Genomic DNA, 13,326 nt, shown 5'->3' with positions numbered 1-13,326 from the left:
CTGTATCACAAAACAGTTACTTTTTAACAGAGAAAAGAAACACCGTCATCCCGGACTAGAACTAAAGATCAGAAATGAGTAAATAGCTGAAAACGACTGAACCAAGACGGGGCTGAGTGGGACAGAAGTCATTACCACGGGTAGCTCAGTGATGAGCTCTGTGCTTGTCTCTGAGATGAGACTGATGACTTAAAGTGAGCTCTGAGTGACTTCAAAGAGACGACTTTTTGACGTTTGCTTCAATAAGATTCTTATTCATTTATTTATTTTACAGTGAAGTTGTAAATGTTTAATCATACATAAATACACACATTCATACTTAAAGCTGCCCAGTATGACCAGAAGACAGTGATTTATAAATTATCAAGTGATTGCTTCAACGCTTTGCAAACACTTTATTGTTACATTATTATGAATCAGGACAATACTTTTACACAGCAATGTCCTCAGAGGGGTTGAGTTACCTGAACATTTAAATTCAGTAAAATCAACAGCGCAAAAATATAAAAACAAAAACTTTACATTAGATTCTGGAAAAGTGGAAACAAACAGGTGAGCATCAGGGAGCAGGGTCAGGTCATTGGTGGGAAACTGAGTCAGTCTGAGGGTAAGTGTTACCATGGTAATAACCCCTTGTTGTGAGAATGTCACACACTAGAGGAGCAGTTTATTAGGAACACCTGTACACCCGTTTGATTGTGATTGTATGAAGATGTGCAGATATGGTCTTATTTACCATAAATGATTGTCAAACGTAATTAGAGAGACAGGGCAAAATTAAATTAAATCCTTAATCTTCTTTTGGTATTTCTGATTTAGCTTTTAGGCAGACAAATCTCAGTTTTTATGCTTAATGCTACAAGAAAAATACCCCACAGTTCACAAAAAAAACCTACTAGATACATGATTTTATCAATTTCAGAATCCTACGTCGGCCTGTTCTTGAGTTATAGCATTCACAAGATTTTCAGAAAATGTTACCTCTGACCTTGAGATCAAAGTCACTGAAATTCGAACTCATCTGAGATTTTTAGTAGCTGCACCGAAGCTATCCATTTGAAAAACATTAAACCAACCTGAGCCGCTGAGTTGTGGCATCATGTGATACCACAGTCATATTTTTATTCTGAAAATACAGACTGTAAAGAATGTTACCATCAACAAATCTGTAAAGCCTTCAATAACCCAACCTGAGCGGCTGAAATATGGCATCTTACATATCACCTTCCTTTCACCAAAACAGACCAAGTGCCTAATCTGGAACCAGTTCCACCCTACAATAACCACCAATGAGTCACAAATGCAGCCTGTGGATTCTGGCCTTGATTTCTTTGCACATTACCATAAGTTTTTTTTATGTTATATTCAAACTGAAATGTGGCCTGGATCTCACTGTCCTGCACCAACACTGGAAAAAGGTCAGCAGAAAAAAGCTATTTAATGTATAAAGATGCACAGTGCTTTCTTTGTGGCTTCAAGATCAGGTCTAGTCCCAGTGAACAGAGTGTGCCTGAAGAGATCTGCTTTCTCATACTTCTGTTTTGTGTCTCCTTGTTTTCACTGTCTTTATACAGGACTGTTGATAAAATGTACATTATGTTCTATGTGTCACAAAGATCAACTGTCATCAAACTGATCATCATTATCAAACAGTGTCCTCATTTTACACACATTTTCATTAAAGGCCTTAGTAACGCTGTCCTTGGTTTACTACATATTCCGCCCTTTTCATCTTATTGAATTCATCTCTGTGGCCGGACAGTGTAAGACGGGGCACAAACTGCACACAGCTGTTCCTCTGTTGAATCAACAGTGTAGGTAACCCTCCCACAAAAGAAGGTGCATTTTTATGACTTAGATAAACTTTATGCTTTTTGTCCGACTGTCCACGTTGCATCATTTGAGCAGCGGAGTGAGGACGGTGCTGGTAATGATTCCAGCAGCGAGGATGAGGATCATGATGAGTATCATCAGGCCGCGCCGTAACACCAGCTGTGACACTGACAGAACATCTCCCACTGTAGTGGTGTTGGTGGTTTTACTCTCTTCTGGTATTTGCATCTCCATGTATATGTGGTCCACCCCGGCGCTCTCACCACTGGATGCAATAGTACTGATTGGGGTCTGGATGTGATTAGATTCTAGGGTTTGGAAAGAGAAGCATGAATAAGACACTGTAATAACGGGAATGTTTCAGCCAGTTTGCCCACTCACCTCTATTTTCCATCTTGATCGTGTCTTTTTCTTCTTTGACGCGGACTCCTGCTCGCACTTTGGCCTGATCAGACACAACAGTTAATGTCATGCTTTGATGAATGAAAGAGTGATAAACTGTCAATAGATGCAGGTGCGCACCTCTTCAGCAGCCTTCTTCCAATCAAGTCTGCACAAAAATGTGATGAAAAAGATCGACTGCACTAACACGCAAACCGTAAGGCCTGTCCAAAATCCTACAGCAGAAAAAACAGAAGAAGAAGAGTTTTAATGGGTTGCCTGCTTGTCAGGGCGGGGGTACATTTCATTTCTGACTGCAGCACACATTTGCCCTCTTTGGGAAGCTTAGCAGGTGTCTTGAATATTTTCTAATCTCACTGTAACACGATGGACTTTAAATTGTTTTGAAATGGCCTGTCTAGAAGTAGAAGCTTCTACCTTTATAGAGCTGTTCACGCCTGCCGATGATCAGTTATTAAAATGCATTTGATTAGCAGCTCCTGAATGCTTAATTTTTATACATGCAGTAAGGCTGTACACAGAAATTAAGATTTTCATACACAGCTTCTGCATTTGGCTAAATTTGGTTAAATAAATAATAACACAGTGTAACATGCCATATGTTATTGTTCATCTGAGGTTGTATTTATGGATTTTTAGGACCTGCTAAGGACCACATTACTACTACTATTATTATTATTATTATTATTACTATTATGTCCTGATACATAAAACTTTAAAAATGAAAAAGTACTTTCTTATTCCCATGACTATATTTGCTGGGGTGGGAGAAGCTACTGTCTGCATAGGCAGGACTTGCATCACCCCAGCGATAACTTTTTATCAGACAAGGGTTGTTTTTAGCTGCTATCTGTTATCTTAGTTAGTTGTCTTGTTAACTAACAGTAATGACACTGTTAATCACCTCATTTTCCATTGTTTTTTAAAAAAATTTTTTATAACTGCTGTAACAAAAGAATTTCAAAAATTGGGGATAAATAAAGTATGCCATATCATCTCTTATCTTGATTTTGTCACATTAATTCAGTGCTGTGAAGGAAAAGGAAAAGGAAAAGAACTTGGAATGCCTTCATTCCTACAGTCCTCACCTACAATCCCCATTTTGGCTGCAAACATCAGCGACGCACCAGTGGGTAAGCCAATAAAGTAGTACCCGACCAGGTTACACAGAGCACCAACCAGCTGCTTTCCTACACCTCTGAGAACTCCTCCGGCCACAGCCTGTAAACACAAACACAGATTTCTTTGAATAACCTTTTACATTCATTAATATTGAAATGTTGATTACTGATGTAAAATCATTTCTTACCCCAATGGCATCAGCAAGATGCAAGAAACTAAATATCACAATGACGTCAGAAGCCCTCTGCAAAATATCTCTAAAAATACGTGCAGGTTCAGCTGTCTGCATATTCACAAATATTGTGAAACACCTTGAACACATTCTCATACTTAATGATAGCAAGACCTTCAAGACCTCCAAGACATTGAAACAATTGTAAGATGAAATTATTTGATTATTGTTTTCATCTTTATGCAATCAACCATGCAAACTAGGCTTGTTTCAGTTAATGAAATGGGATCAGCTGAGCATCATATTGTTTAAAGCAGACACTGTGACAAAGGGATGAATAACTATCTGAACAGTTTTGTTAATTTGGCACCAGTAAGTGTCTGTGAGTCAGCAACGTAAAGGTTAAAGGTCAAAGATTATACTTACAGGTCTGAGGTGAAAATGTATCCAATGACATTTTTAGAGATGCCAAGAATAGTACTGACAAAGCATGCTATTGTGACTGCAATGAGAAAAACAAACCAGAAAAAAATTAATAACTTAACTGAATAACATAATCAATTAATTTTAAAAGTATTTAAATATAAAAAGCAAGAAGACTCTGTGTTCATGAACAAGTCACCAGGTCCATCACCGGGCTAATGCAGAGAGACAGACAACAGATTGTATTTTTACAGCCAGTTTAGAGTCATCATCCAAGTCTTTGGACTGGAAATAAGCTGCAGTACCCAGGTACGACTCATGCAGGGAGGCATGGTGATGCTGTTGCTTGTAAAACATCCTTACCCTGTGATGGACCTGGTGACTTGTTCAGGGTGTATCCTGTCTCTTGTCCAATGACAGCTGGGATAGGCTGGAAATGACTGGCTGCCTGGACAATTCACTTATATCACATAATATGTATTCTTATCCATGCTTATTTTTTGGATATTTAGCAATATATTATTTAAAACTGAACATTCTTGAGATTCAGTATGAAATGAAACTAGAGCTGGTACTGCTCAGTTAGAGGTATTTTTACCGCTTTCTATTGTATGTAAAACAGGTATTTGTACTTTGTGTGTCACTTCTTACATGCACAGATGATGGGGACTTTGCACGACAGCTTGGCCTGCTCGATGTTTCCTGCACCAAGTGCATTCCCAACCCGTACGCTGGCAGCACTAGCAAACCCCAGTGGAAACTATGAGGAAATAAATATATGTATACATATATATTTTCAAATATTAAAATTCAAAAAGTGTATTAGAGGCACTGCCAAAACAACACATGAGCAAATGAGCAGTCAGAGAGGGCAGTTCCCTCCCAAAGGGAAAGACCTATAGTATAGGTCTTTCTATACTAAAGCTTTGATGTTTTATGCCAACGTCAGCAATGGTAATAAGAAAATCTAGTGTAGTGCGTTAATCTTTTCATGTCAGAATTTGTGTCAGAAGCAGAATTGGCTGAATTATTTTATCTTCTATAAGCTATAAAAATGGGAGATTTTAAGAAATATTCATGCAGTGCAAAACTTTATTATTTCATGTGTTGTACAAACCTCTCCATGACCTTTCATATAATAAATTAACTTAAATAATCAACTTTGACCTAGGGTGCTAACACTGAAGCTCAAGGTCAAATGCTTACCCAATCTAAGTATTCATGTCCCCCAAGGCCTAGCTTATTGTTGTGAAGTTTGAAGACAATCCATAAAAAATTAAGAGTTATATAAAGTTTTTACTGATTTTTGCATTTGTGTGACCCAGAACTTCACCAAAATTAAATCAGCTCAAGATATTATTGGAATCTATCACCACCGAGAATTTGAAAATGATATCTTGGAAACTGTGGACACTAACAAACAGACAGACAAACAGATAAATAAACAAATGGAAGCAGTTACATATTTCCTCCCTTTGGGGGGAGAAAAGTCTCAAAATGTTCAGTGGACTTGCCATATAAGCTAAAGAGGCCAGCTGATAGGTTACTGACTGAGCTCCCAACTCGGCCTCACTGATCACACCGGCCAGGAACCCTCCCACCTGAAACATCCACCACTCCAGACAGAGCATGAGCATGCTGGGGACAGCCAGCTGGACAAAGGGTCCCCACTCCTGGAGACAATCGAGGGACCAACCTGTGGGTCAGAGTGACTCTATATGTCAGTCAGTTGGCTGAAATCAGTGGTCCCCAACCCCCAGGTTTGGTGCCGAGCTGCGAGAGTTGAGGCTTGGGTGTGAAATTTATGGTTTTCAGGGTTTTTATTGTTTTTTAGCATTATTTAAAAAAAATATTTTTTATCGTTAACTTTGTTTCCCTGGGTCTTTTCCTGTCTGTTATGAACAAATCATCTTTTTTTGGTACCAGTACTGGTTTTATTTTGTTGTATTTATCCGCGACACCTTAAAGGCCGTCTGTGAAAATATTGTCAGACATAAACCGGTGCGTGGCGCAAAAAAGGATGGGGACTGCTGACTTAAATGGTCATTTCAAATTACTAAAGAGGGATAGCTTCAACTTCATATTAAAAATTATTCAAATACCAAATGTTTTAAATATTGCAATAGGGCTTAAAGTTTGTTAGATGGACAGTGTTTCCCCAGAGCTTCAGAAATGCTGTATCACCACTGCGACTGCTCCTCCACACTGCATTACACAGTTATAGAGTATAACTAATTTTATCAAACATTAAGCTCTGGAGTTTTTATAATGGACAACTTCAGGTATGAAAAGCCACAAAGTTCAATGATGCAACTTAATGAAATTACTGGACAGAATTGGAAATAAGGCAAATGACACATTAAGATAAAAATATTTCAGACAGTTTAAGTTCCCTGTAGAACTGATACCACTGACCTCCCCATGTGGCCTTATGAAGACCCCTCAGGCATATGTAAATGAATAAGACTGATGCCAGCAAATACTGGGAGATCGCATTGGCTGCTGATGATCCACTTAAAACCAAAAACATCAGAAAAAACAAATATTTAAAGCCACACATTTAAACTGTCACTTAAGTGCTATCAGCACATCTATCAAAACTAAAAGTAGAGCATAAGCACTGTACAGGATTTTTTACTCATTTAATTTAAAACACATAATGTTTTTGCTGACTGAATTGAGAGTTACATTCATCCAATGATGTCACAGGAGTGATGAAGGAAAACTTACGCAACACCCAAATCCAGCTGATGGATGAGGACGTAGTTGATTATTGCATTAAAGACATTTCCGATTGCTCCAGTTATAACTTGAGGCCATATAATTCCCTGTACACCAAAGCACAAAATACAAATAATATTCATGTTAATGTTTGAAATGCACAACCAACTACTAAGGTAATGTTGGGCCATATGCATGTTTAAGCACCTGATTTTGAAGATACCTCCCCTGCAGCTGGTACATGAAAGAAGCCTGAAGAAAGCAAACATTCAAATATAAGAGACTCGTTGACAGAAGTGAAGAACAAATTTGGGCACATGATCGGATCTTAGGTTAATCAGCACGCTAACACTTTTCAATGAAAACAATGAACATATCAGATAATTAGTAATAAATCAAATAAATAAACATTATTACAACCGGTGGACGGCCCTTTTAAAAGAAAGAAACACCCGGTGGAACTAGACTCATTGCTGCAAGGGTGGTGTTTGGGGAGGGGGGAGGGGAGGGAGAAGAGGAAAAAGACATGCTGTGGAAGAGTGCCAGAGATTAATAATAATAATCATAATTGTATCTTATTACATGGTGAGTAAAAAGTGTCAGAGAAGGAGAAACACTCAGAGCATAATAGGAAGCCCCCAGCAGCCTAAGTCAGCATAACTAAGAGTGAATTCAAAGTCACCTGATCCTGCCCTAACTGCAAGATTTGTCAAATATCAAGCCAAACATGTGCATGCCCATGTGCACAGGTGTGACTGATGCTCCCTGGACCTTAAATACATAGCACTGCCTCTGTGGTTAAGACCCTCCGTTCTGGATATCAACTTGCCTTTTGTTTAAATATTCAACACCTTCCAAATCTGCATCAAATCCTATCAAACTCACCGGCAGAGCAGGCATGAAGATCTTCACATAGAGCTGGGAGAGGCTTCATGTGGAAATGAAAAGACAAAGTAAGCCTGTGACACTGTTTTTTTTTTTTGTTTTCATTTGTTTCTTTGTTGCTTGTTGTTTTTGTCTGTTTTTGTTTGTTTTTCTTTTTCTTTTTGCCTGCGACACTGTTGATGGTAACATGTGGCTGCACACAAAATTTATATATGAGGTTGTTTCTCATTAAGTTTAATCTTTATTTAACCTCCTGCATCCTCATCAGGGGACTTACATTCTGTTACATGATTAAGATTTTTGTACTTATCAGGTCCAACTAATGCCAGATAATTAAGAAAATTTCAAAATCCATGTCAGATTTCAGGATGATAATCATTTTTACTGAATTTTTGGCAACCAAAAGCTGAGACACATTAACAATCTGACTAACATAGCATGTAGTCTGAGTAGTGTTGAGGTTTAAACCTGTACACAAATCTATGTAGGTTCTCAGTCATCCAGGTCATGGTAGTCTAAAGAGCTTGAAAAGGAAGCGACTGGATTCCTTTAGGTTTCGTAAGATGTTTCACCTTTCACAACAAGCTTTTTCAGTTCTAAAACCATGTGACTCTCCATGGTGGAGAGTCACAGGTACTTAAACCCTAGTCATGGTTGTCGTTTAAAAGGGTCTTGACCCAGTATTGATCATGTGGCTCATCACATGATCAGTGCTGTTCCGCAATACTCTTTTCCACAGTATCCTGTCTTCCCTCTCTCACCCCAACCGGTCGCAGCAGATGGCCCCGCCCCTCCCTGAGCCTGGTTCTGCTGGAGGTTTCTTCCTGTTAAAAGGGAGTTTTTCCTTCCCACTGTCGCCAAAGTGCTTGCTAATAGGGGTCATTTGATTGCTACATGAAGGATGACAGTGAAGTTCTTTATGTAGCAGGTTTGTGGGTCAACAACCCTGTTACGCAACATCCCCAACTAGGGTTTAAGTACCTGAGATTTTCCACCAACTGATTTTAGACCTGAAGAAGCTTCTTGGATGAGATGTGAAACAACTTTACGAAACTTAAAGAAATCCAGTTGTTTTCTTTCCAAACAAATTATTTCTCACAGGTCAGAAATGATGAACCTTAAACACATGCTCATAGAAAGTTGAATGCACTCTGAGTGACTTAACAGCTAATGTGTTAATTAGTGTTTTCCTGGGTTGTTCCTTCTTTTACTGAATAGTTGCTTGTTTTTAGAACACAGCAGGTTACACGGTTTCATAATCTGTGTGAAAAGTTAATGATTTGCTCCCCTAAATTAATGATTCATGCCCTCATATTATATAATTCATTTATTCCTGTTACGATAAGGGGAAAAACAGTCAGTGTGGGCTGAACAGTAAGAACAAGCACATATTTCTTATTAATAAAGGCTTCACAAAGGCTAAAGAAAGTATTACTGAAATCTGCATTGTTTTGCACAAACTAACAGTGCTTGGCATTTTGCATAACTTGAGTTTCTTTAAGGGTGAGACAGACACATGCTCAGCAATGTCACAACATCCACGCGTCTATTTTTGCTGGTTAATAACGGCTCACCTGGCGACCTCTGGACTCTGTTTGACAGCAAGTAGGAGAGGTTCAGTGTTGATGAGGATGGCCCAACAAGGGAAACAGGCCAGCAGCAGAATCAGAACTCCCCTCTGGAGAATCACACCCACACGCTTCAAGTTACCGCTCCCATACGTCTGCGTGAAACAGGTAGACAGACGCTCGGGTGAGAAAAGTTGGAAAACACAGAATCCCACCAAAGAACGAGGGTATGACTGATCAAAGAAAAATAACTCCACACAAAAGCTCAGTGTTGAGATGTTTAAAAGGGGATTCCAGGAGAACCTGGGAACCCAGCTGTGCTGCTTGTGTTTGTCTTGGTTACGCAAATACAGTGAAAGCTCCGGTGAGGACCCTACCTGAGATATGAGGGTATCACAAGTTAACGACAAACCGGTGCCAATGCAAATACCAGTGACGTTAACTACCTGCCAACAAAACACAACATGCATAAACTGGGGTAAAAATGATGCATATTTACATTTTAACAACAAAGGCACTGAAATGTCTGCTCACCGCAATTGATAATGCTACAGCTGCAAGTTCAGTTTTCCCCAGGTGACCACAGAACACCGTGCTGACAAAACCGATCATGAAAATCATCAACTGGGAAATGACCTGAAGCACAGAAGAGGAGATACTGACTCTGTGTTGTATTTAGAAATACATACAGAATTAAAGCTGTTTAAAATAAACAAAATTATAATATGTATGTAAAGCCAATGTATCTACTACAAGAACTATATGTTGCTGGGATTTGAATGAAATATGTACTAATTTGATATGTAATCCAAATAACCCATAAAAACACAATTAATGCATCTAATGTCGAATAAACATGATGCCAAACCTGTCTAAGCAATTAAACAGGTAAGAGCAACAGTCTGTAGTAAATCAGCTCTTCCTGTCAGTAACATCAGACAGAGAGCAACAAACAGGGATGCCCAATGAGTGACTTCAAATAATGTCCGAATAAAAACACCACTACAGCTAAATATTGCTATTCAGCTGTTGTGTTCACACAGTCTTACCACTGGTCCCGCTAGTTTGAAAAGTTGCACCAGCTCATTGCGGTAATTTGTTGGAACGAATCCAGGGACACATTTCTGGCAACAGCAACGGGAGCTCTGAGCGCAAGAAGCCGCTGCAGCTTCCTTTAAGTCGTCTTTCGCTTCCTCTGTGCATTTTCCCGCCCTTTTCACAGAAGTGTCCATAATTGAACAAATCCAGGTGTTCTGTGCAAACAGCCGGGCTGCTTTCTGTCACTCAGCCTGAAGAAAACATTGATGGTTTGTTAACCAGCTCAGGAGCCTGAGGAGGGGCCAGACACGTGCTGTAAGGTGAGGAGTGTCCTCTAAAGCCAACCAACTCATGTCTCTGTTTAAGGGTGATTTCTGCTGTCAGGATTATTCATGTTACTTAAAAATAATCATTATTACAAGTAGCTGATGAGCCACAGCTTCCTTGAGAATTTTACAAATCAATGACCTGTAATTCTTTAACACAGTGAAATTTAGGGATTTTTTTTTTTAACAGGCTGTTTTTAATTGATCTGGTATGCAACCTGATGAAAGTCATTGATTGAAGCAGAAGTCAGGTGAAGATGGAAAAATCACAATAAGAAATTTGGGATTAATATTGGCCTTTGGGCAGGAAGAAGTGCTATAGGAGATATGTAATGGAAACTTGATAAAGCTCAGATACCATATGGCGAGAGGCAGGGTACACCCTGGACAGATTGAGAAATCTGATGTAGGGCTAACACACAGACAGGCAACCATTCACTGCTTAATCATCAATTGAGCTAACCCGGCTAACAGCATGTCTTTGGACTGCGGGAGGAAACTGAGGAGAATGCGCGCCAACATGGGGAGAACATGTGAACTCCACATAGAAAACCTGTGGCCAGAGGGTGGAGCCAAACTCAGGACCTTCTTGCTGTGAGGAAAACAGTGCTAACCACCGTGCCACCATGCAGCCCAAAAGATGACAACAGAGAATAAAAACTATTTGTACTGAAGGTGCTGAATACTGACAAAAACGTGCAGGTTTAAACAATATTTCCAATAAACGTTGGAAGACTGTTATGTAACAGGTGTCAAATGACTCAAAAATGGAAATCTGCCCCTGAATATGTAACAGTCTGCTGGCGGTATCACAAAGAGGTTACTTTTTAACTGTGATCATGCAGAGAAAAGAAACAATGTCATCCTGGCCTTGAACTGAAGATGAGAAATGAGTAAACAGCTGAAAACGACTGAAGGGGCTGAGTGGGACATCAGTCATTTCCACAGGTGGCAAAGTCGGAGCTGAAGCTGCTGGACAACAGGATCTATTTTCTTTTTTGAGAAATGATGAAATCCCTGCTTGTCTCTGAGATGAGACTGAGGACAGTTCAGTTACTTCTACATTGGTTTTATGTAGCAGCTGTTTACATAGTTCACCTAAGCAATCAGACTTTTTGAGGTCTGTTTCATTAAAATTCTCCCTGTTTGCAGAGGAGCTGCTTCATTACATATAAATACACACAGTCACACTTAAGAGGTGCCGAGAATAAGCAGAAGTTTGTGATTGTTGGATCATCAAGGGAAAGAGGACCCACCTTTCACTGGGGACAAAGGGGGGACCTCGGTCCACTCCTGACCATGATGAAGTATTCTTCATCTCTGTTACTTCACTGGTTTTCTTGATCATGTCTCTCGTGCAGCTTCATCAGATGCAGAGTGATACAGAGTATAAATCACACTATTCAAGGTTTTCTGCTCCCGGTTCTTTCTCCTGGATTTCTCCCCTTTTGTGAATGAAAACAAAACACTTACAGTAAAAACTGTGCATTCAAACTCTGTCTCTTCTTCCGTACCCTGGCTCAGGATGTGACCGTGTTATCTTCTAATATGTGTCCTGTATAACAGGATGTAGGCTGATTCTTGCTCGCTGCCCCAAAATGAGCCTATTGCTTGTTTCAGAGACGCCAGAGTTGTTGAACAGTCACCAGGAGGAACAATGCCACAGTTTCTGTGATCTAACAACAAAGAGACCTGCTTTGTTGAATCTGCCATATGGTGTTAATTTATCTGAATTTCAGGAGTGAAACCATACCTCCATACACGCCCTTTCAGTTCTATATATTCTCCACCACTTCATTCACATCTTATTAGTAAATGGGGATCTACCCTTCGCCCTTTGAGGCCTTTCCCAAACCGCAACCGGCATTTCACAAAATTCAAAGTGATTTTAAAGTGATGTCAACTGATTATAATGTTTGACACAAATGCATAATTTCTTTCTTAAGTCAGGACTGCAGTTCCTCTAGGTGCCGCTTGAGGCTGGCTGTGTCAGTCCTCAGAGAGACTCATGAACAGCTTAAGGCACTAAAAAGCATTTTCACAGCTTTTGGCATAGTTTCCACTCTGATAATAACTGCATGAAGGATGAACTTATAAAAACCCATTCTCTGAGATACTGGAGTTAGAGGTATGGCTGCTTTGATTTAGAAGTGTCTGGACGCAGGCAGTTGGATCCGACTGATAACTACAAGGCCTAAAGTCTACTATTTTGAGTCAGTCAGTAGACTTCTTTATTGTTGTGCCACTAGAATTATGGCTTTCAGCATTTTTAATGGACTGTCTGTCTAGAATTGTCGCTCTAAATAGTCAATATCTGTACTCGTGTTTTGTACCCACACAGCTCACTAACAAGCGTTAGCTGGTATTTCAGCACTCTATCCTTTCATGTAAATGTGTTTACCGCTGGCTAAAAACAACAAAACTAACATTACTATATCTGTGAGTCCAACTGTGGGGCGGCCCCCAAGTGGGCCATAAAAGTACTGCAGTAATGAGAGAAATTCAGTTTTAAGTTACTCTCAAATATCTTAAATTACATATTTATATGCATTATGTTCAAATTTATATACATTTTATTTATATAAAAAGTGAATTTAAACTGGTAACAGGAGGTGGTTAGTTAGTTACTATTACTCATTACTCACGCCAGTCTAAAGGTAGCCGTTACCATTGCAATAATGTCTTGTTGTGAGGATGAAAGAGCCGTGCAGTAGAGGAGCGGTTTATTGGCAACACTTGTTAACTGTGATTGTATCCAGTGTGCTGCAGCCATGATAGCAACCAGATACAGTTCTTCAGTTAAGCTTCACAATCTGATCTCAGAGATTCATTCCTC

The 13,326-nt window shown here is 39.5% G+C and overlaps 1 protein-coding gene across 2 annotated transcripts; it reads right to left on the bottom strand.

The window, feature by feature from the left end:
• Positions 1-55: 55 nt before the first annotated feature.
• LOC116331495 (multidrug and toxin extrusion protein 1-like) lies at positions 56-11,900 on the bottom strand. Of its 2 annotated transcripts, none has more exons than XM_039613165.1 (16): positions 11,747-11,900; positions 9,661-9,762; positions 9,504-9,572; positions 9,133-9,281; positions 7,559-7,601; positions 6,881-6,925; positions 6,683-6,780; positions 6,368-6,465; positions 5,467-5,648; positions 4,604-4,712; positions 3,956-4,031; positions 3,545-3,614; positions 3,324-3,456; positions 2,356-2,450; positions 2,215-2,278; positions 56-2,141 (listed from the first exon to the last, which is right to left on the bottom strand). In XM_039613165.1, exons 2-16 carry the CDS (start codon positions 9,745-9,747, stop codon positions 1,897-1,899), a joined length of 1,563 nt encoding a protein of 520 aa, XP_039469099.1. In that variant the 5' UTR covers positions 9,748-9,762; positions 11,747-11,900; the 3' UTR covers positions 56-1,896. The 2 variants fall into 2 exon arrangements, with proteins under 2 accessions (XP_039469099.1, XP_039469098.1); XM_039613164.1 differs by lacking the exon at positions 11,747-11,900 and adding an exon at positions 10,176-10,396.
• Positions 11,901-13,326: the final 1,426 nt, after the last annotated feature.

The sequence above is a fragment of the Oreochromis aureus genome, linkage group 6 (genome assembly GCF_013358895.1).
Source record: "Oreochromis aureus strain Israel breed Guangdong linkage group 6, ZZ_aureus, whole genome shotgun sequence".
NCBI classification, from domain to species: Eukaryota; Metazoa; Chordata; class Actinopteri; order Cichliformes; family Cichlidae; genus Oreochromis; species Oreochromis aureus.
Note: the sequence above shows the minus strand (reverse complement) of the source record. Positions and strands in the feature narration are given on the sequence as shown.